The sequence below is a fragment of the Siphateles boraxobius genome, unplaced genomic scaffold (genome assembly GCF_051911475.1).
Source record: "Siphateles boraxobius isolate OS27281-9 unplaced genomic scaffold, OSU_SipBor_1 3, whole genome shotgun sequence".
Classification (NCBI taxonomy): domain Eukaryota; kingdom Metazoa; phylum Chordata; class Actinopteri; order Cypriniformes; family Leuciscidae; genus Siphateles; species Siphateles boraxobius.
Genome location: NW_027508919.1, coordinates 16,221,005 through 16,241,198, shown reverse-complemented (window position 1 = coordinate 16,241,198; position 20,194 = coordinate 16,221,005). Strand labels below are relative to the sequence as shown.

The 20,194-nt window shown below is 37.4% G+C and overlaps 2 protein-coding genes across 7 annotated transcripts; one reads left to right on the top strand and one right to left on the bottom strand.

The window, feature by feature from the left end:
* Nucleotides 1–31: 31 nt before the first annotated feature.
* On the top strand, nt 32–12,026 carry sytl4 (synaptotagmin-like 4). 6 transcript variants are annotated; one of them, XM_077247980.1, is made up of 19 exons: nt 66–181; nt 1,381–1,453; nt 3,310–3,446; nt 3,896–4,111; nt 4,274–4,383; nt 4,616–4,730; nt 6,240–6,374; nt 6,453–6,549; nt 6,666–6,762; nt 7,182–7,282; nt 7,366–7,461; nt 7,678–7,856; nt 8,042–8,132; nt 8,544–8,705; nt 8,808–8,919; nt 9,003–9,111; nt 9,200–9,411; nt 10,108–10,246; nt 10,920–12,026. In XM_077247980.1, exons 3-19 carry the CDS (start codon nt 3,331–3,333, stop codon nt 10,948–10,950), a joined length of 2,118 nt encoding a protein of 705 aa, XP_077104095.1. In that variant the 5' UTR covers nt 66–181; nt 1,381–1,453; nt 3,310–3,330; the 3' UTR covers nt 10,951–12,026. The 6 variants fall into 6 exon arrangements, with proteins under 6 accessions (XP_077104094.1, XP_077104096.1, XP_077104092.1 ...); XM_077247978.1 differs by having other exon boundaries at nt 11,606–11,770; XM_077247979.1 differs by lacking the exon at nt 1,381–1,453 and having other exon boundaries at nt 32–181.
* On the bottom strand, nt 10,431–19,083 carry srpx2 (sushi-repeat containing protein X-linked 2). Its single transcript, XM_077247984.1, has 10 exons — nt 18,849–19,083; nt 14,493–14,573; nt 14,220–14,411; nt 13,887–14,063; nt 13,626–13,749; nt 13,410–13,531; nt 12,888–13,067; nt 12,494–12,627; nt 12,285–12,406; nt 10,431–11,224 (listed from the first exon to the last, which is right to left on the bottom strand). Exons 1-10 carry the CDS (start codon nt 18,916–18,918, stop codon nt 11,044–11,046), a joined length of 1,383 nt encoding a protein of 460 aa, XP_077104099.1. The 5' UTR covers nt 18,919–19,083; the 3' UTR covers nt 10,431–11,043.
* Nucleotides 19,084–20,194: the final 1,111 nt, after the last annotated feature.

Genomic DNA, 20,194 nt, shown 5'->3' with positions numbered 1-20,194 from the left:
TGACGTCTGCGCACATCGTGGACGCGCACCTGTTGCATGGTTTTCCAGTTTCTCTGACGCGCAAGGCTGCAGTGACTGAAAACTTTTGTTCCGGGACGCGACGTTTGGCAAAGCTGGAAGTCAGTGAGCTCGCACGGAGAAGGAAACGAGAGAAAGAGTGTGGGAAAATCCTGCGCCATTGGTAAGTGCAATTTTGAAACGCACGTTCGAAAAGATTTTGCTAGAGATGTTATAGATTGCGACAAACTGTATTACACCTTTTGTTAATATTCTACCTTAGAATAACACTTCCCTATAAGATACAACGAGAGTTTTTCAGTTGTTGATATTGTCACGAACGATGTTTATTTTATCCTTTCCCCCTCTTATATGCAGATCTTATAGTGTGGTAACATTTGTATTTTATTTTCCTACTTGTTTGTTTTAACAACGTTCTTTTTAATATCGGACTCTTTGTACGTGTAATGTTGGATTATTTAGTTAAGTGAATGTAAGTTAATGTTTTTGTGTGTGTTACATGTGTTAGAGCACCAGAAATCCTTCAGGGCTGCGTTTTCCAAAAGCATTGGTTGTACGATCAACTTAGACTTACAATGTTTTTGGGAAACGCAGCCTAGCTGATCTTTATCAGTAACGTTATAGCTGGAGGAAGTTTCCATTAATAGCGTTATAACCATTTATCTATTTTCCTCAAACTCTTAAAGAATGAGGAAAAAAGTTAGCCACAGAGGGTAATTTGTTTTGGATTCAGACCAACCCAACCCAGTTGTAATTGATGGTTATTGTTTTTGTTTTTTTTCCACACTTTTCTCACCAGTTAAGCTCAAAAGGCATTAACAAGGCTCTTGGGTGCTTTCGAGTAATAATCATCATGAGTACCTAATTTATAAAAAGGTTTGCTAAAGATCTCCACCCATGGTTGTGTCCTTAAAGGGTGGTAACTCTGGTGATAAGCTGACTGCATGTTGTTTTCCTCTTTTCCTGATGACATTCCAGTGCTTGGGCCCCTTTTCCCACACTGGGGTAGCCTTAAGCTATTTAATCTCAAACAACATAAAATTTATTGATTTGCTGTCCATAATTTTACCAGTGACAAATCAAAACAAGGTTCTCATGCTCTCAGGCCATGTCTTCCCTCCAGAGAATTATTTTTGTCCTTTCAGTAAGTACATGGTGAGAAGCAAAATAAATACATTTGCTTGGCTTTAAAATAAAAAAAGGATTTAATAATGTTAATATGCTTATACTTGATTTATGTGGTAGATACAGGGATAGGAATATCTCTGCTTCCCTGTTGTGATATTGGCTCATTGGTAACCAACTAATTTGCATGTTGAGCAGCATGTCACAGTGTGTCCTTGTGCTTGTTTAATTACTCAGCTCCTGCAGAGAGGTGTTGAAGAGCCTCTGACACACTGACACTGACAGACACTGTGCGAAGGCACTGAGAAAGGTCACTCCCTTTATTTGTCAGTTCTGTCCCGTGTCCGTCTAGGTCTCTTCCCTTTTTACAAACAGCAGGGCATTCTTTATTTGTGTAACTCTCTCATTATACAGGTCCTTCTCAAAAAAATAGCATATTGTGATAAAGTTCATTATTTTCCATAATGTAATAATAAAAATTAAACTTTCATATATTTTAGATTCATTGCACACCAACTGAAATATTTCAGGTCTTTTATTGTTTTAATACTGATGATTTTGGCACACAGCTCATGAAAACCCAAAATTCCTGTCTCAACTAATTAACTCTAAACACCTGCAAAAGATTCCTGAGGCTTTTAAAAACTCCCAGCCTGTTTCATTACTCAAAACCGCAATCATGGGTAAGACTGCCGACCTGACTGCTGTCCAGAAGGCCATCATTGACACCCTCAAGCAAGAGGGTAAGACACAGAAAGAAATTTCTGAACAAATAGGCTGTTCCCAGAGTGCTGTATCAAGGCACCTCAGTGGGAAGTCTGTGGGAAGGAAAAAGTGTGGCAAAAAACGCTGCACAACGAGAAGAGGTGACCGGACCCTGAAGAAGATTGTGGAGAAGGACCGATTCCAGACCTTGGGGGACCTGCGGAAGCAGTGGACTGAGTCTGGAATAGAAACATCCAGAGCCACAGTGCACAGGCGTGTGCAGGAAATGGGCTACAGGTGCCGCATTCCCCAGGTCAAGCCACTTTTGAACCAGAAACAGCGGCAGAAGCGCCTGACCTGGGCTACAGAGAAGCAGCACTGGACTGTTGCTCAGTGGTCCAAAGTACTTTTTTCGGATGAAAGCAAATTTTGCATGTCATTCGGAAATCAAGGTGCCAGAGTCTGAAGGAAGACTGGGGAGAAGGAAATGCCATAATGCCTGAAGTCCAGTGTCAAGTACCCACAGTCAGTGATGGTCTGGGGTGCCATGTCAGCTGCTGGTGTTGGTCCACTGTGTTTTATCAAGGGCAGGGTCAATGCAGCTAGCTATCAGGAGATTTTGGAGCACTTCATGCTTCCATCTGCTGAAAAGCTTTATGGAGATGAAGATTTCATTTTTCAGCACGACCTGGCACCTGCACACAGTGCCAAAACCACTGGTAAATGGTTTACTGACCATGGTATTACTGTGCTCAATTGGCCTGCCAACTCTCCTGACCTGAACCCCATAGAGAATCTGTGGGATATTGTGAAGAGAAAGTTGAGAGACGCAAGACCCAACACTCTGGATGAGCTTAAGGCTGCTATCGAAGCATCCTGGGCCTCCATAACACCTCAGCAGTGCCACAGGCTGATCGCCTCCATGCCACGCCGCATTGAAGCAGTCATTTCTGCAAAAGGATTCCCGACCAAGTATTGAGTGCATAACTGAACATAATTATTTGAAGGTTGACTTTTTTTGTATTAAAAACACTTCTTTTATTGGTCGGATGAAATATGCAAATTGTTTAAGACCCAAATTTTTTGGGTTTTCATGAGCTGTATGTCAAAATCATCAGTATTAAAACAATAAAAGCCCTCAAATTTTTCGGTTGGTGTGCAATGAATCTAAAATATATGAAAGTTTAATTTTTATCATTACATTATGGAAAATAATGAACTTTATCACAATATGCTAATTTTTTGAGAAGGACCTGTATATATTAGTCTGTTATCTTCATCTCTGAAAAGAAAATGTCCTATTCTCAGTTGGGTGAGCTTCTATTTATTTGCAACACTGTTATGTTTCTTAGTAAATTGTTGCAGGTGGTTCTACAAGTTTCTGTAATTTGCATTTGTGTTGACATAATATATTCTGTTGACTTAATGCATACAGAGTCTTTTTTTTTTACTATTCCTTAGAAGCAGGGCTTGACTCTGAGGATGGTGCAGAACATGGAGATCAATGTGTCCTTCCTGACCGACTCGGAGCAAGAATTCATACTGGAGGTCCTTCGGCGGGATGAGGAGCTCAGGCGCTTTGAGGAGCTGCGTGTGAAGTGAGTGTCACTGTTGCCTCATCAAGAATCAGCCCTGTTCTTGAAATGCGGACTAAAATAAAACTATTGATTTAAAATAGACAGAATAAAAAAAAATAAACATATATTTTTAAATAGCAATACATAATCTTCTGGTCTTAAAATATCCACTATTGATTGACTACATTGTTGTTGTTTTTGTAACGAATCTTTTTTTTTTCAACATTTAAAACGTTTGTCAGTATGAATACTTTTATTCAGCAAGGACATTAAATTGATCAAAGGCTACAGCAAAGACTAGTAAAAACAGATATTTATATCTGAATTAATATAGCTTATTTTTTATGTTTATTTAATGTGTATTGCTAGAAAAATAAAATCACAAACATCAGAAATTGGAGTCTATTTTGTACTCTATTCATGGAAAGGATGTTGGTCAGGCAAATAATTCTTAATTTGTGTACTCTTAGGAAGCTGAAATCCGAGTTGCTGGACACCAGAAGAAAGGGTGCGAAGCGCGGCAGTGGGAAATACAGTGAACGCAGCTGTGGCCGCTGCCAAGAGCCCATGGGCCTTCTGACCAGCAACGGTGGCCAATGCAGAGTATGCAAACATCAGGTTTGCAGAAAATGCCAATCAGATCGACCCAACGGATCTTGGGTGTGCACAGTGTGTGCCAAAGAGATGTGAGTGTGTACCCCATGCCTCCCAGCATCCTTCTCTTTGGCCTCAGTCCATTTAAAAAACCCTGTCATTAAGAGGCACATTAGACTGGAAAATGCTTAATGGAAAACGTTAATGTTCAACAGAACTTTTTCTGTGTTTTTTTTTTCCTCTCTCTCTCGCAGAGATCTGAAGATGAGCACCGGAGACTGGTTCTATGACGAGAGGGTTAACCGCTTCTCTGCAGCTCCTGGACATGACTTAGTCCGAGTTTCCCTCAGGAAGAGGCCTCTGAGTGAGTACAGGAAGCAGATGCCAGATATTCATATTGAGCAATGTGAACCTACTCTTTTTTGTTTTTATAAAGGGTGGAAAGTAAATTTTTGTTGTCTTTGTTCAGAAAGAGGAAAAGAGAGAGGGCTAATTATCTGGTTTACTTTAGAGAATAATGGCTGGCAGTGTTTTGAGATTAATCATTATACACCCCTTTACTTCCCCATTTTGAAATTTACATCTCTCTGTTCTAGTTAAAAAGAAAGAGACAGCTGGGGAAATGCTGTTAAACAGAACTGACTTGAATTCCAGCCAAGCTGTACCTGTGCCCAAACCAAGACTAAAGGACGTCGCGCTAGCAAATAAGAGGTGTGTCGTCATCAGCACTATTTATACAGTCTCATGTTTATACTATTTTTTTTAAATATTTACAATCTCATAAAAAATATTTACTATTTTCCAATTCTCTCTTCAGTACTTCTGTGACATTATGTATTAATGATTCATTCTTATATAATTACAAACCCGAATGCTGTTATTTTTTCTGTAACACACACATTGGGTTTTCATGTTTTATGGGGACTTTCTATAGATAATTATTTTTATACTGTACAAACTGTACATTCTGTCCCATAACTCTAACCTACTCCTAATCACAACCCTCACAGAAAACTTTCTGCATTTTTACATTTCAAAAAACATCACTTGGTATGATTCATAAGCTGTTTCTCTCACAGGGGCCAACACATGTCACTATAAGGTCAAAGATTTCCGATATTGGCATTTATATATAGTATAATATACTATATATAGTATATTATACTATATATAGTACTATATAGTATAGTATAGTATACCCCCCTCCCCCTCCCACACACATACACACACAATACATTGTAGAGATACTTCAAATAGATCTTTTCTGTACAAGTCTCCACTGGCTGTCAAGCTCCAGTGGAGTTTTACTTAAAAAAATTGTGTTTGGGATCAATTTGACCATTATTTTTTTGTTAAAATAAGAAACACAGAGGTATTTGGTTACGTGACACACAAAAACAAATGCATGTGATAATATCTATGTACAACCTGTTTGATTTGAGAACTTATCAGTTAAAGGGGCATTCGGCAACTATTTCAGCTTAATTAAACTGTTTAGAAATCATTTGGATGGTTTAATAACCTGTTCTGGTGAGAATGGTGACTTTCCCCGACGTTCCCAGGCGGAAAACCAACCTTGAAACATGAGGACTAACGTCCCGGTAAGTTGGAAATAGGAAGTCTCGTGAGAAGCGAGAAACACAAACTGCTTAATGGCAATTCGACATAAACACACACGCCGCCCTCAATGTGTATGATGTATTACCCACCTCGGTAGACATAGCTCCACACGATAAAGTTGGCCGTCTCCGATAATAACAAATGCACACGAGCAGCGTTAGAAAGGGGGAGGAGGGGCCGCAAGCGAGTTTTTTTTTACGACATTGTTGTGAAATATACGCCTCACAGCTGTAGAGGGAGCTCGTTGAGAAAACATGCGACAACATAAGTGAAAATCAGCGAAGAAATAGCTATGGTTGCCGAATGCCCCTTTAATATCGCATGAGTCATATAGACCACTTTTATGGTGCTTTTTGGAGCTTGACGGTCACCATAAACACTGAAAGGAAGAAATATTTTTTGTGTCTACAGAAAAAATAAAAACATATCAGTTTGTAATAGTGTTAGGATGAGTAACTAAAAATTCTATTTTTATTTGAGAGTGTACTATTCCTCTAACCTTCTGATGTCAGTATCACAGTGGTTGAGGTGTTTGAATGTGATTTATTAGGATGCCAGCTCTGTCTAGCATCTGTACTTGACCCTGTTTCTTTCTCTCAGCTCACCTCTTGAGGCTTATGAGGGACTTGATGTGCGAGAGCAACAACGTAGCGACACAGAATCAATAGAAAAAGCCAGTCTGGGCAGCAGTCGCACTGAGAATGAATCCTCCCACAGTACCCCCTCAATGCTGAGGTAAGATCTTAGTCAGAGGCATAGAGATCCATGACTTGTGATGTAGCAGTGTGATGCAAGCCTCTGATTTGCTTCTAGAAAAGAGGAACTGACAGCCAAGACTAGTCCCACAGGCTCTGCTGTGTCCATCCTGATGGCCCCCAGTAACAGTGACAGCCTCTTTACCACTGAGACAGTAAGTGTTTATTCATACTTTACCTACCCAGTTTAGCCATGTGCTTTCTCTGTCCTAATTCTGCTTATGTGTCACCTATTCCCGTGCATTTTCCACCATCATCCCAACAAAATAAGGCCTCATTAATTCATCACATGAATTCCTGCTCTGACTCTTTGCGTGACGTGGATGGGCTTTTCAAGAAAAGTGTCAGAAGAGTGCACAAACTGTCAGGTAAGGTTATATTTTGAGTATAAAATACTTTTCAAAAGTCTGGGGTCAGTTAAAAAAAAATAGATTTGAATAATAATTTAAAGTGACAGCAAAGACAGTTGTAATTTTACAAAAGATTTCTATTTCAAATAAATGCTGTAGTTTTCAACTTACTTTCATCAAACCTGAAAAAATATACTGATGCTGAAAATTCTGCTTGGCCATCACAGGAATAAATTACATTACGGTTATTTTAAAGTATACTATTTCACAATATTACAGTTTTAGCTGTATTTATGATTAAATAAACTCCGCCTTGTTGAGCATAAGAGACTTCTTTCAAAAACATTACAAAATCTTATTGACCCTAAACTTTTGAAGGGTAGTATACATTTATTTTTCCACTCTGGCTTTTAAATTCAAACACTGTTTTCTCATAGATATTAAACCAGCCTCCACACTTGATTTACATGAAGATGGAACAGAAAGCGCTGCGCCATCTATGAGAGATAGAAGCAAGTCCGTTCCTGGCCTTAATGCTGTGAGTTAATTAAGAATAAAGTTCAAACCATTTAAAATATTTGCACTGTATTCTTCACATCTTCAATCTAATTGTTTCATCAGGAGGAAGATGAGGAGGAGGAGGAAGATATTGATAACTTGGTGAATATACACAGGCAGAAATTTGGTAAAAGCTTGGGAAGTCTGGGAGGCTCAAGGGTAATCTACCTTAATTTAAATATTATTTTAAGTATGAATATTATATTACATTTTAAAATAAATTATCAATAATAATTAAAATAATAACCTTGCATTAATCAAGATAAAGTGCTGTTTATTTATAGTTTAAATTTGTCTTATGTACAAACTAAATCAAATGAAATATTAGACACTTGAATGTGCTGGGCAGCTTTATTTCTCTTTCTTATTCCACAGAGCACTCTAGGCAGTATGATGAGTGTGTACAGTGAAGCAGGAGACTATGACCGTGTGGAAGTGAGTGGAGATATTGTCTTCTCTCTCAGCTACGATGAGTCCAGCCAGAGCCTGTCTATTGTGGTCCATGAATGTAAAGGGCTGGCTTTTGCTGATGCAGAAAAAAAGAAGTGCAACCCGTAAGTGGGCTTCCACAGGCTATGCAAGAATTTCTTAAGAGGGTCTCAGTTCTTGACTGCCTTCCAAGATTAATAAGTTTCCACCCGTGAATCATGCCATTGGGTTTCCACATTACAGAGCGAAAAAATCACTCAGTTTAGAAGTCTGCTAAACTCCCCCCGAATTGGTTGATTCCTTTCCACAGATACGTCAAGGCTTACCTCCTCCCAGACAAGAGCAAGAAGAAAACTTCCATCAAACATAACATCAACCCCAGTTTTAAGGAAACACTGAAGGTATTAATTTTTTTTAAAAAGTATAATTTTAAATAGACTGATTACAGCAAAACTAAACTCCCTAAAATAAAAATTTTTCATGGCTTGGAACAAGAAACACTATCAGAAACTGATACCACTGAGTAACACTTAAGTCTATATGTAATGCTTTAATGGCAGGTAATTACAACACTGCACACTAACGTCTAGTTTCGAGTGGGCTTGATATTGACACAGAAGATAAGTACACTTATCAGGGAGTCACAATGTGACAAATATTAGTTCTTATGCTTGCCTTATTTTAATCTAGAGTAAACAACATGTGCAGTTCACTCAAACAGATTAAACAAACTGGCTAAAGCTCCATCATGGCAACCTCTTACTTTAAAAAAACATTTCATCTTGACAAGCTGTCATGCTTGTTTGTGTTAGTATTCCATCAGCCGCACCCAGTTGATGACTCGCACACTACAACTCTCTGTTTGGCACTATGACCGTTTTGGCCACAATGCCTTTCTGGGTGAGGTGGAGGTACCACTGGATAGCCATGACATTGACTCGGCAGTTGTAGAGTGTATGGCTCTTAGAGGAAAGGTAATACACTTATATGGTTATTTTGATGCCACAGAAATGACACTGCTCTCAAATTGTTTTGTTTCATATTCCCTTTACATTTTTTCCTGCGTGTCTTCATAGGCAGCTGCCCATTTAGCATCATCTCCATTCGACCAATACAAAGGAGAGCTGGTGATTTCACTTAAATATGTCACAGCAAATAAGACACATACAGAAGACTCTAATGGAAAAGGTGAGGACACATACAGTTAACATATCTATTAAAATCTTTAGCTAGTGTTACATACTAAATTATACCTCTTTTCTTCAATAAAGGGAAAAAGACCAAACCCGCAGACGGTGCTGAGCTGCATGTATTGATCAAAGAGGCCAAAAATCTGACAGCCATGAAAGCTGGAGGCACATGTGATTCCTTTGTGAAAGGGTCTGCAAACATCTGTTTCATTCTCTCTACCCAATTTAAAAGGACTTATTTGTTTTTGTTTATTTTTTACAATAATTCTGCCCCTCAGGTATCTGCTGCCATCAAAGAGCAAGTCTTCCTCAAAGAAGAAGACTCCGGTTGTGAAGAAGACAAAGAACCCAAACTACAACCACACATTTGTGTACAAAGATCTGAGTCTGGAGCAGCTGAAGGACATGTGTCTGGAGCTCACTCTCTGGGACAGAGAGACCCTGTCCAGCAACGACTTCCTGGGAGGAGTTCGCCTCAGCTTGGGAGCAGGTAGGAGAATCTGTTGTTCATATTCATTGAGTTGAAATCAATACAGAGGCCTTTTACTTTGATTAAATTCTTGGATTCACCAATTGCAGACACCAAATTAAGAAGTATCCCTGTTACACCATCCAGGTTTTTTTTTTCTTTTCAGTCAATTTTTATTGATATTAATAAAACTTGAGTTGATATGTATACACTGCCATACAAAAGTCTGCCATAATAAGTTAATATTTTTGAAAGAAGGCTCTAATTTTCAATAAGGCTTCATTTATTTGATCAAAAATACAGTAAAAATTAACTCTTTTCTGTTTTAAATGTATTTTAAAATGCTATATATTTTTTCCTGTAATTGCAAAGCAAAATTTTCAGCTTCATTACTCCAGTCTTCATTTTCACAATATCCTTCAGAAATCATTCTAATATGTTGATTTGGTGCTCAAGAAACTTTTCTTATTCTTATCAATGTTGAAAACAGTTGTGCCGCTTAATATTTTTGTGGACACCATGATGATCTTTCTCTGGATTCCTTAAATAGAAAGTTCAAAAGAACAGCATTTATTCAAAATTGAAATATTTTGTAAGAATAGAATATACAAATTGTAATTTATTTTAAAAAAAATTTTTATAACTTTTGATCAATTGAAGAAAAATATCTTTGCTGAATACAAATATTCAATTAATCTGAAACTGATGTTTGCACAGCGGCTTTCAAGGAAGGAAATGAAGAGTGGGTGACAAACTCCACAGGGGAGGAGATCTTGCTGTGGAGAAAGATGATGCAGTATCCCGACTCTTGGGCAGAGGGCACTCTTCCACTGCGCTCATCCATGGGAAAAGCCAAGTAAGGCCATTGTGCAATCCCCCCCCAAGCCATTATCAGGACAGAGGTTTACACATTCCACAAAGCTTGTGTACTTCTGTTACAGCTGTGCATCCCTGTAATATTTTAAAGACTTTTTAGGGTAGTGCATCTTTTATATTTTAAACATGCAAGGCAGTTCAAAAATAATGATTGTGCAAATATGCAGTGTGTATATGTTAATTGTATTTATTTCCTATAAATATTGCAGCTGAATGGATGTTTTCAAATACAACATCATTTGAATGCTGTTCTTAAAAATGAACCTTTGGACACAGTAAATGTTTTATTTGAATAACACTTTGGTTTTAAATGTGCACTTGATGTATGGCCCAAAAAGTTTCACCTATTTTAACACAATGTATTTCAATGACATAATGCTGATTTACTCCGTGAGCACATTATTTTTAGTAGCTACATAGAAATACTTGCATTTAATAAATATTAAATATTTTTAAGAATCCGCATTGTGTGCTGTGCACTCGATTATAGATGGTTAAAATTATTTTTCCTCAGAATGCGTGTATCTTTTGCCACCCTGCCTGGCAGTTTTCCCACTTGCAGATTAAAACCTGTTCCATATTAAATCACATTTCCAGCTGTGATTCTCTATTAATAATGGCTTCAATGTGGTTTCAAATGACTATTTGTCTAGGAAACAGGCTCAGGGGGTGCATGCATCCTGATGACCAACCACAATAAGAAAAACTCCCACCCACAACATCACCAAGCCCCCCCCCCCCCCCCCCCACGTAGATCTGGAGTTGATCAGACCGAGGTCAGTCACAGAAGTCCCTATTCATCTCCAGTCTCTCTCGCTCCTCCTCAGTGAGGAGGTACTCCTCTACATACGAGTAGAGCTCATCAGAGGTGGTGGGGTTAACAAAGCGCTCCCGATCCACACCGTATTCATCCAGCAACACCATGGTGAAATAGGCTGTCGAGATATGCAGTGCCTGTCTGTTTCATACAAAAAACAAACATTTACCTCTTTTAGATTGGAAGGATACATTCATAGTACAGAGCATCAGCAAAATGATTTCCTTCAGTATATAGTCACTGTTGATGCGAAACCTGGGAAAGTGTCTTTTGCAAGACTGTCATGTGGTTTGTATAAAAATAAGACCAGGTCTTAAATAGAAATTAGACTGGCCAACATGTCTCTGCCGGAACATTAAGTTAGCATGAAATCCAGTTTGCACCCCATTTTATTTGAAACAGGATATTCAATGACAAAACATATAATGTGATCTTGATTGCATCAACTGGGAATTGACTGGATAGTGTAAATTGCATTGCAATAATTTGCCAAAATGTAATCTGTGTGGAAGTATTACACAGGCCAGAGACGGGACTTGCTGAAGACGGACGCAAAGAGTACCAGGCACAGCAAGCTCACTGTTTGTGATGCTCGAAATATTGGAAGAAAAATACAAATATTGAATTTGGGGTGGAGGTTTATATGATTGTATCTTCAGAAAAGTTGATGGCATTATCTTTTCCTCAATCTCCATATAATCCTATTAAACTGAGTAGTGTGTATAAGTGCAGCACTGCTTTGTGTACAGCGGTAACCAAGGAAACGCTATGTCTCTGCTGTTCCATAAGCACCACCTACTGACAGAGAGAATTTGCTGTTTTTGTTTGGTGCAGGTGTTTTATGTAGCATAATCTCACAAATCTGAAGTCGGACCATTCTGTTTTTGCTTTAAATCTTGAAATTATATAATCCAATTTAAATAAAAAACAACTGCTCATGTTACGTGTGTAGACTCTTTGTTTAGATTATTAAAATGCAGTGGTTACCTCTAATTTCAAATGGCTGAAGATATTTTTTGTACAAAGCTAGCTTGGACTGTAATAGAGTAAATAAATGAGAAATAAATTTGCTTAAAAAAAAATCGGCCATGAAAAATCATGATCAGTGCATTCCGAATTCCATGTTGACTTTCTTGTAATATTGCAGTTCCAAATACAATAGTTAAATATAATGGTAACACTGCTGTAGTTAGTGAGTTACCTAAGACCCTCTATGACCTCAGGCTCTAGACGTTGTTCTTTGATGCGCCCCACTGCCCGAGGTGGAGTTCCTAACAGCTCAATCACGGTCACATGTCGCAGATCCAGACCACACTCAGCCTTCTGTCTCAGAACATTCCAAAAATCATATAGTTGTACACTCTTCTTTCCTGTGATTGTTTGTAAGAGTGAAAGAAGTATCTATATTACCTGTAGCATAATGTTCTGAAGCCTGTAGTTCTGGTTAGCATTATCTGGAGTAGATACAACAAGAAGCTTTCTCTTCTCATAAAACTGGTCAAGCAGAGCACCAGCAGACCTGACGTCTGTTTTTATCTCCATTACTACAAGAAAAAGCAAACATTTCACATACTTGGAGAAAAATGTTTTACAATCAAATATTTAATATGTAATTTCAATCACTATGCAATGAAATATAACTTGAATCACAACATGATTTTTTTTTAAATAAATAAAATCTACACTACCATTCAAATGTTTGGGGTAGGTATGTATACGCTTGTGTGTGTGTGTGTGTGTGTGTATGCATGTGTTTTATTTTACTATTTGAATTTATATATGCTTTTCTAAATCACATACTCACATACACACCGAGCAGCCTCATCGGACCAGCTGCGGTTGAGCTGACAAACACGTGTCGCAAAACCTGTCCTTTCAAAGCCAGGATCACAATGGTATTCACATACAGCCCCATAATTATTGCCATCAGATGAGCATATCAGGTAGCCATGCATAGGTGGCTTTAGCTTTGGACATCTTCTCACTGAGGGAAAGAATATTTCACTTTAGGGAATTTACCACTGTTTTTACTTTTTCTAATCGTATTTTAATAAAGAATTATTGATTATAATTAAATGGATAGTTCACCCAAAAATGAAAATTTTGTCATAATTTTTCATGACTTTTTCCTCTGTGGAGCAAAAATTTAGAAAAATGTATATGCTTTTTGCCCATATAATGAAAGTCAGTGAGGTCCATTATTTTTGTTCCACAGAAGAAAAACAACATGAGTGTGATTAAATGATGAGGCAATTTTAATTTTTAAGTTAACTGTGCCTTTAACACTGTGAAATAGAAGCAAATCAAAGTTCTATGCTGGCTTTACCTTCAACATGCACATTAAACTTGCAAGTCGCTGTGTTGCGAGCCTGGTCGTAGGCTTTATATCGAATCACATGTATTCCTTCTGGAAAGTTGGACCCAGACTCCAGTCCATTTCGCAAGACCCTGATGAGGGATGATAAAAAGGTAATTTATAGGTAGCCTATTTAACATACAGTAGAGGTAGTTGGATGGCTTTCATAAAATGTGATACACATACTGTAGTGTTCTGTCAGCTGTATCCTTAGCAACAGGACGCTCCCAGGAAACCATGGCAGTTAGTTTTCCTGGTTCTGCAACCTTCACTCTGGACAAAGGACATTTCAGTTTGGGGGGGTCATGATCTGAAACAATGCAATTTTTATTAAATATTACAACATCTTCTCTCTGGTTTGGGAGAACTGGAGAAATTGGCCTAAATAATGGCATTTGGAAACTAAATAAATTAGACTAGATTTTCAAATAGATGACTTTACTGTACCTGCACACGTCGGTTCTGCACCGCTCCATTTCCCCTCTTCTTGGCACATACGGTAGCGATCTCCCTCAATCTGGTAGCCTTCATAGCAGGTATAGTCACACCTGGAGTCTACCACAAAACCACGGGTGCAACTGTACATACCGTGGTCAATCAGAGGCAGAACATGACAACGCACCTCTGAGAGATTCAGACATAATATAAACACACGGTGCAAGAAAGGACAGATTTAGACAAGTACTCTGCAGCAGCTGCCTAATACATGTTTTTTTTCTGAATTAAAGGACTAGTTTCTGTGGTACAATTATTTTGACACCTTTAAAGTAGGCTACTTACTTCTACAGACAGCGGTTCCAGACCAGCGGCGATTGGGCATGCACTGCACAGATGATCGCCCCAGCCGCTTATATCCTCGATCACAGGAGAACAAACAACGAGTTCCAAGCGAGCTTTGGTAGCGCCCGCCTCGAGGGGAAGAACAGGACACTTCCCCGCTGGATAGCTTAAGTGTATGGCACCACTGTGGATCTGATGGCCCAAAGAAAATGTTTTAAAGTAACTGTAGCATTTCACTATTAGTCATACTGTTTCATTTGTGACAGTACTTACGTTTGTAGTCCAGCTGAGGGGTGTAGTAAGTCTCGTCCTCATGCACAACTTTATTGGTGTCATGGTAGGCAGACGTTGAGCCTGAGAGCAAACATAAAATAAAACCTAAAGTAAAACTAGATTTTGATCTCTAAACATTTTCAAAAAGTCACCTTCCAAAAGATTGAGTCAAAATATTGGCAGGCACATGATCACAGCATCAAATCAGCTGCATCATCAGTATCCCGCAGTCCCAGCGCTACAGACAAAGATCCCGACCACCCCTGTTTTTCTTTCCATGCACCACATCCGCCATCATCATTCTTTCCTCTCACACACTTTTTTTTCCGGGTTTCACATACAACCTTTAAAACTCTTGGGGGAACTTTTTTTTGTCTATAACTGCATTCCCTAAAAATAAGCTAATTACAGGGAAAAAATATATATACTGAGAAGCAACTAGGGCTGCAACAACTAATCGATAAAATCGATTATAATCGATTATGAAAATCGTTGTCAACGAATGTCATTATCGATTAGTTGGTCTGCTTACGTCACGGGGAGCGTTTACTGGTACGCACACACACGCAAGGTCTCTCTCCCTCAGGCGCTCTGCCGAGCGCGCGCGCTACACGGTTTGGAGCAGTCTCTTATATCTCGCATGCGCGCTCTAGATTTCAGGAGTTTGAACTAATTCGCGGGCATCAGGGAGCCGCAATCAATATGCGGGAGACTCCCGGGACTTCCGGGATCTTGGGATGTCTGTATTTTGTCTCGAGCATCAGGTTGCGCAATCAGTTCGCTCGCAACGTAAGTGATGGATTAAAATAGCGCTACCGCAGAAATAGGTTAAATTAAAACGGTCTTTACAAAGAGAAGAACTAAATATAAAGGCTGTTAATAACAGCAGCAGTAAAATATTGTTTTTTAGTCACTGTACTCAGTGGTTTTCAGCGAATGCTTGTGCACTAATGCATAATTTCTCCTGTCCTTTACTCAAGCCTGTTAGCTTGCTGGGTAACGTTACCTCCATTCCGTTCTCTTTTTATAGCATTTGTCTACTAAGTTTTAATTGTTTTTCAAACGCGATCTACTGCGGCTCTACGTTCACACAATTGTTTTCAGTCTTTCTATATGTATTTAATCAATTTATCCTTATATTATTCTTTTATATATTATATATAATATATATTATATTCTTTATCCTTATATTCCTTATATATAATTAATTTTAAATAAAAATTAAATGAATTATATATTTTAGATGTTTTTAGTTTGTTTTTAGTTCAGATATTCACATCTGAACAACATGTCTGTGTAAATTTGTTTTAACAAAAATTGTGTTAAAACATAATATGTTGGATATCATTTTTTTAACAATAATCATGTTTGTCAACTTGCCATCAGCAATTATCATTAAAAACAATGCAAATATTGATATTAGTAAAACTCAATGTGTGGCTTTTGCACTTTTTAAAATACACTTTTACACATAAATACCCTGATTTACGGTTTTATTTAGTTATAATAAAAAAAATCTAATTTAATTTCTATCCGATTAATCGATTAATCGAAAAAATAATCGTCCGATTAATCGATTATCAAAATAATCGTTAGTTGCAGCCCTAGAAGCAACCAAAGTAAAATACTGTACAGTATGTATCTATCAGCATCAACTGAAATCTAGGACATAACTGTTTCAACCATTGCCAAAAACATGTTTGCCAAAAGTTGTGGCTCTCTCCGCACAGAAAACTCTAGATTCAGCCAATTCAGGGTTTCCAAGTCTGATTACTGGATTAGGATTTTTGGAAGTCATTTTATACAGATTGTCTTACTTTCTATGACAAACATAGTTTGGAGGGGCTCAGTGTTATTTTAGTACTTTAGTATTTACATGTATACTATTATAGTATTTTGTTGATATTTTAAATTAGCTTTTATTTGTATATTTTCAACTTTCATTTTAATTTTGCTTTTAGTAATTTTGTTGTTTGTCATTTTTATAAAAAAATATCCCTGTTTACCTTTAATTTATTATTTTATTTTATTTCAGCTATATTCCAAATACCAAAGTTTTAGTAAACACTGGAGTGGCTGAGTATATATATCCATGCAGTGCTCGACATTAATGCTTCTCTGCTAGGGAACCACCGGAACTTTTTGGGCAAATATGATTCTAATTTTATTACATTCAATGTGTACACGTGATTGGTAATAGATAATATATTGACAATAACAAGTTCGCTCCAGTTGAAGCTTGCGCAAGCTGTATCTGTATGAGATTCTTGAGGAGAAACCAAAACAAATGAATGCAAGCACAGATGCAAAGAAACTCACAGAAACCGAAACATACTGCTGTATTTTGCTTCTTCTTCTAACCAGCTTTTGTGTTTCCTCTGCAGGGAAAGATGGATATTCTTTATACTGATTCCACTTGGTTTTATCAATATAATTTATCAATAAAATGTCAGAATTTGATATAAAAGGTGACACACTTAAAAAAATAAATCCCTTTATAAAAGGTAAAAAAATGCCCTGTAAACAATTTATGGAGGCAAATATCACAAATATACTGATTTAAGTAAGTAAGAACTGATAGAACACTGATAAGAATATTGCTTCAGAATAAAATTACATTTACTCCACACACACAAATCCTTTTTGTTTTCCCAGAAAAGTAACTTTTTGTATTCAGAAAAGTAAATGACTGATGTACAGGCTGAACGTCGAGCCCTGCCATCCATGTATGAAAAAGTTTAAAAATTCCCACATATTTCCAGGTTATCCATGACTGTGAGAACTCTGCAAGAAGGTAGTTATTACCTCTTAAGTGTAATATTCAATTATTGAGTTGGCCACCTGTCTAGGGTCTTTCCCTGCCTTTGGCCCAAGGCACGCCAGGAAAGACTACAGTGACCGTACCTAGAACAAGCATATAGAAAATGGATGGATAATTGAGTTATGGTATGTATTCTTGCAACCAATAACAAGTAGGCTACTCAATAAGTAGTTCAAAATCTCTCTGATCCCTTCAAATCACCATTTTATTCTTTATGGTAAAAATTGAGACATGTCTGAGCAAAAGAAAAACTGAATCTAAGCCAATGATGCATATGGAAAGAGGATAATAGTATGCAAAGTTGTTGCCAGGCCTAGAGGGATCTCATTTTAAATATCCATCCATCCAATTTCCAAACTGCTTGTCCTATGTACAGGCACCGGGATGCTGGAGCTTATCCCAGAGTCTTGGGCCATAGAGAAAACACCCTGGAGTCCTGAACAGATGGCCAGACTTTAAATACATTGTCAAATATATAAATGTAGAATTCATATTCATGGAGACTGACTGCAGCTGTCTACAGTCTAAAAAGTTGTATCATACCAAGACTGTGACTCAACATTTGTCAATACCCAGTCCGCTTTACCCTAACTGGAAAACATTATGTATTGGCCCTCACAATTTATTTTTCCTAATTTGTGAGGAAAAAGTTGTTCTCATTTTCACAAACTATTTGTAACTGTGCAGAAAGCCAAACCTTACTCACATGACCCACTTTTAATCACATAAAATAAATAGGCCTATGTAAATATGCAAAATGACAATACATATTTATGAGCATGCCATTTGTTTCGGTTAATCAGTAAACATGTAATAACATAAGAGTTTGATTTATGTATGTTTTGGTACTTTTTTGCCCCCACAGTGGGACAATCAACCCATAGGTGACTTAAAGTTCTTCCTTTAATAGGTCAAATTAGGGCCCTGTCACAGATGGTGAGCTCACACTCAGTCATTTACTGGGTCACTGGGTTATAATTACAACTGCTTAGAAGGTATGGACATCATACATCAAATAGTGAACATGTTAATCATATGTTTCTGACTACATTAAACACTTAATGGATGAACCAAAGTATGTTTATGCCTATGTTTTGTTCAAACAGCTCATTAGACCAAACTACGTCTAAATTTATTTCACTATGGAGTCTGAATCATTATGATTCAGACTCCAGAAATCTATTGTGCAATTGAAAGGCATTGGGGCTTTGCTAATCAATTGCTAGTGGGAAAACGAGAACGGCAACAACACATAATTAACTTTTAAAAGTTATTTATTTTGACAATTTAGCCTACATATACTATCGAATTAATTCGTTCCTAAAAACTGCGGCAAATAACCGCTCCATTTCTCCAGTAAGACCTGATAGTCCAAGTCAAATGCAAAGGAAAACAAAATCACAGCTGTTCTTCATTTAAACCATTGCTGCTTAACGAACGAAATACAGGTTGAGAAAGCTCAAGGCATGTACAAAACAACTCAGTCCAGTGACGATTATTGTTTCGTATAGAAAGAGAAAATAAAGATCTCTCACCTTCAGTGATATCACCCAGAGTCTGATAAATGATGCACAATTCAACAAAAAGAGTAATAAATGTCATCATTGCATTGGCTGTCAGATGGAAATATAAAAATAAATGTTGAAAGTAGATCTTTACTTGAGAAAAAATCAGCTATTTCCAAAGCAATCGTTCGGATAACTAACTCTTGACAGAGTTTAGTCTCAAGCAGTGAAGCCCACGCAGCCTTCCAGAGACTGGCGTAACAACAGCTGAGCTCAGCACAAATTTCTTCCACTAGTCGGAGTAGGACTTGAAACTCTTCTGCATTCGGAGGGACGGTGGCGCTGCTGTTCAATTATCTTATTTCTTGAGGTTGGTATAACAAAATAATACCAAACAAATTAGGTCTGTGAATGTTTGCTAATTTCCTAATTGAAAATGTGTTTTCCACGCTGTAAGTGACAGAAAAATAAACAAACTTACCTCAGGGTTGAATGTATCGGGTAAAATATATCGTTTTTATTTTGAAGAAAATAAATAAAAATAAAATGAGACCCTTGAACTGAGACAAGGCCCCCAATGTTGTTTCATGGTGTTTTCATTATTTAATAATTTAATAATATAATTTAATAATTCACAGAGTTATTATTTACTGATTTCATGAACTGGATGTCTAGGCCTACATTTCAAACATCTCATTACTCATGCAGTCTAATTTGACAGTAATCAACTATTCACGCCCGAATTCAGTTTAGTACAGTGGCGTCATTCCTGAATGAATCAGTGTTTTGAATGAATCAGTAATAAGTAAAATTATTTTAGAAGTAATCACAAAATTTTTTGTATTATTTAATGTGAATAATCAGTGAAAAGTGCAACAAGACAAAGTGTAGGACTATTCCACTTGGATGTCTGCAGCAGACCTTTTTCAGACTGCGATTCATGACGCGTTTTAACATCAGCATCCTAAATCCTGCAAAGTTTTTTATATTTCCATTTTTTTTTAATGTATATAGCTACATTTATAACACTAAACTTAGAATTTTATTACCTTTGCATCAAATCACAAAAAGTAGTCAGTTAACGCAACTGTGGTGGTGCTTACAGCGGGTGTGGGAGTGACGGTAAATTTTACATCTTTATATTTTCTCACTACTCTTTTTTTTTAACTCTTTTTGAAAGTTGTGAAAACACGCCTGTGGAATTTTTATTTTGCAAATGGGAACCGCTTCTGAGAAACCCGGAAATGTGAAAAGGGTCTATTTAACCGGAAAAAAACGAAGAAGTGTGGAATTTTAAGTGTTACTCACTGCAGAGTCAAATGACTTTCAGCTCCTCTCGGAACATCTAATTGGGATAGAGTTGTTGATTTGGTCAG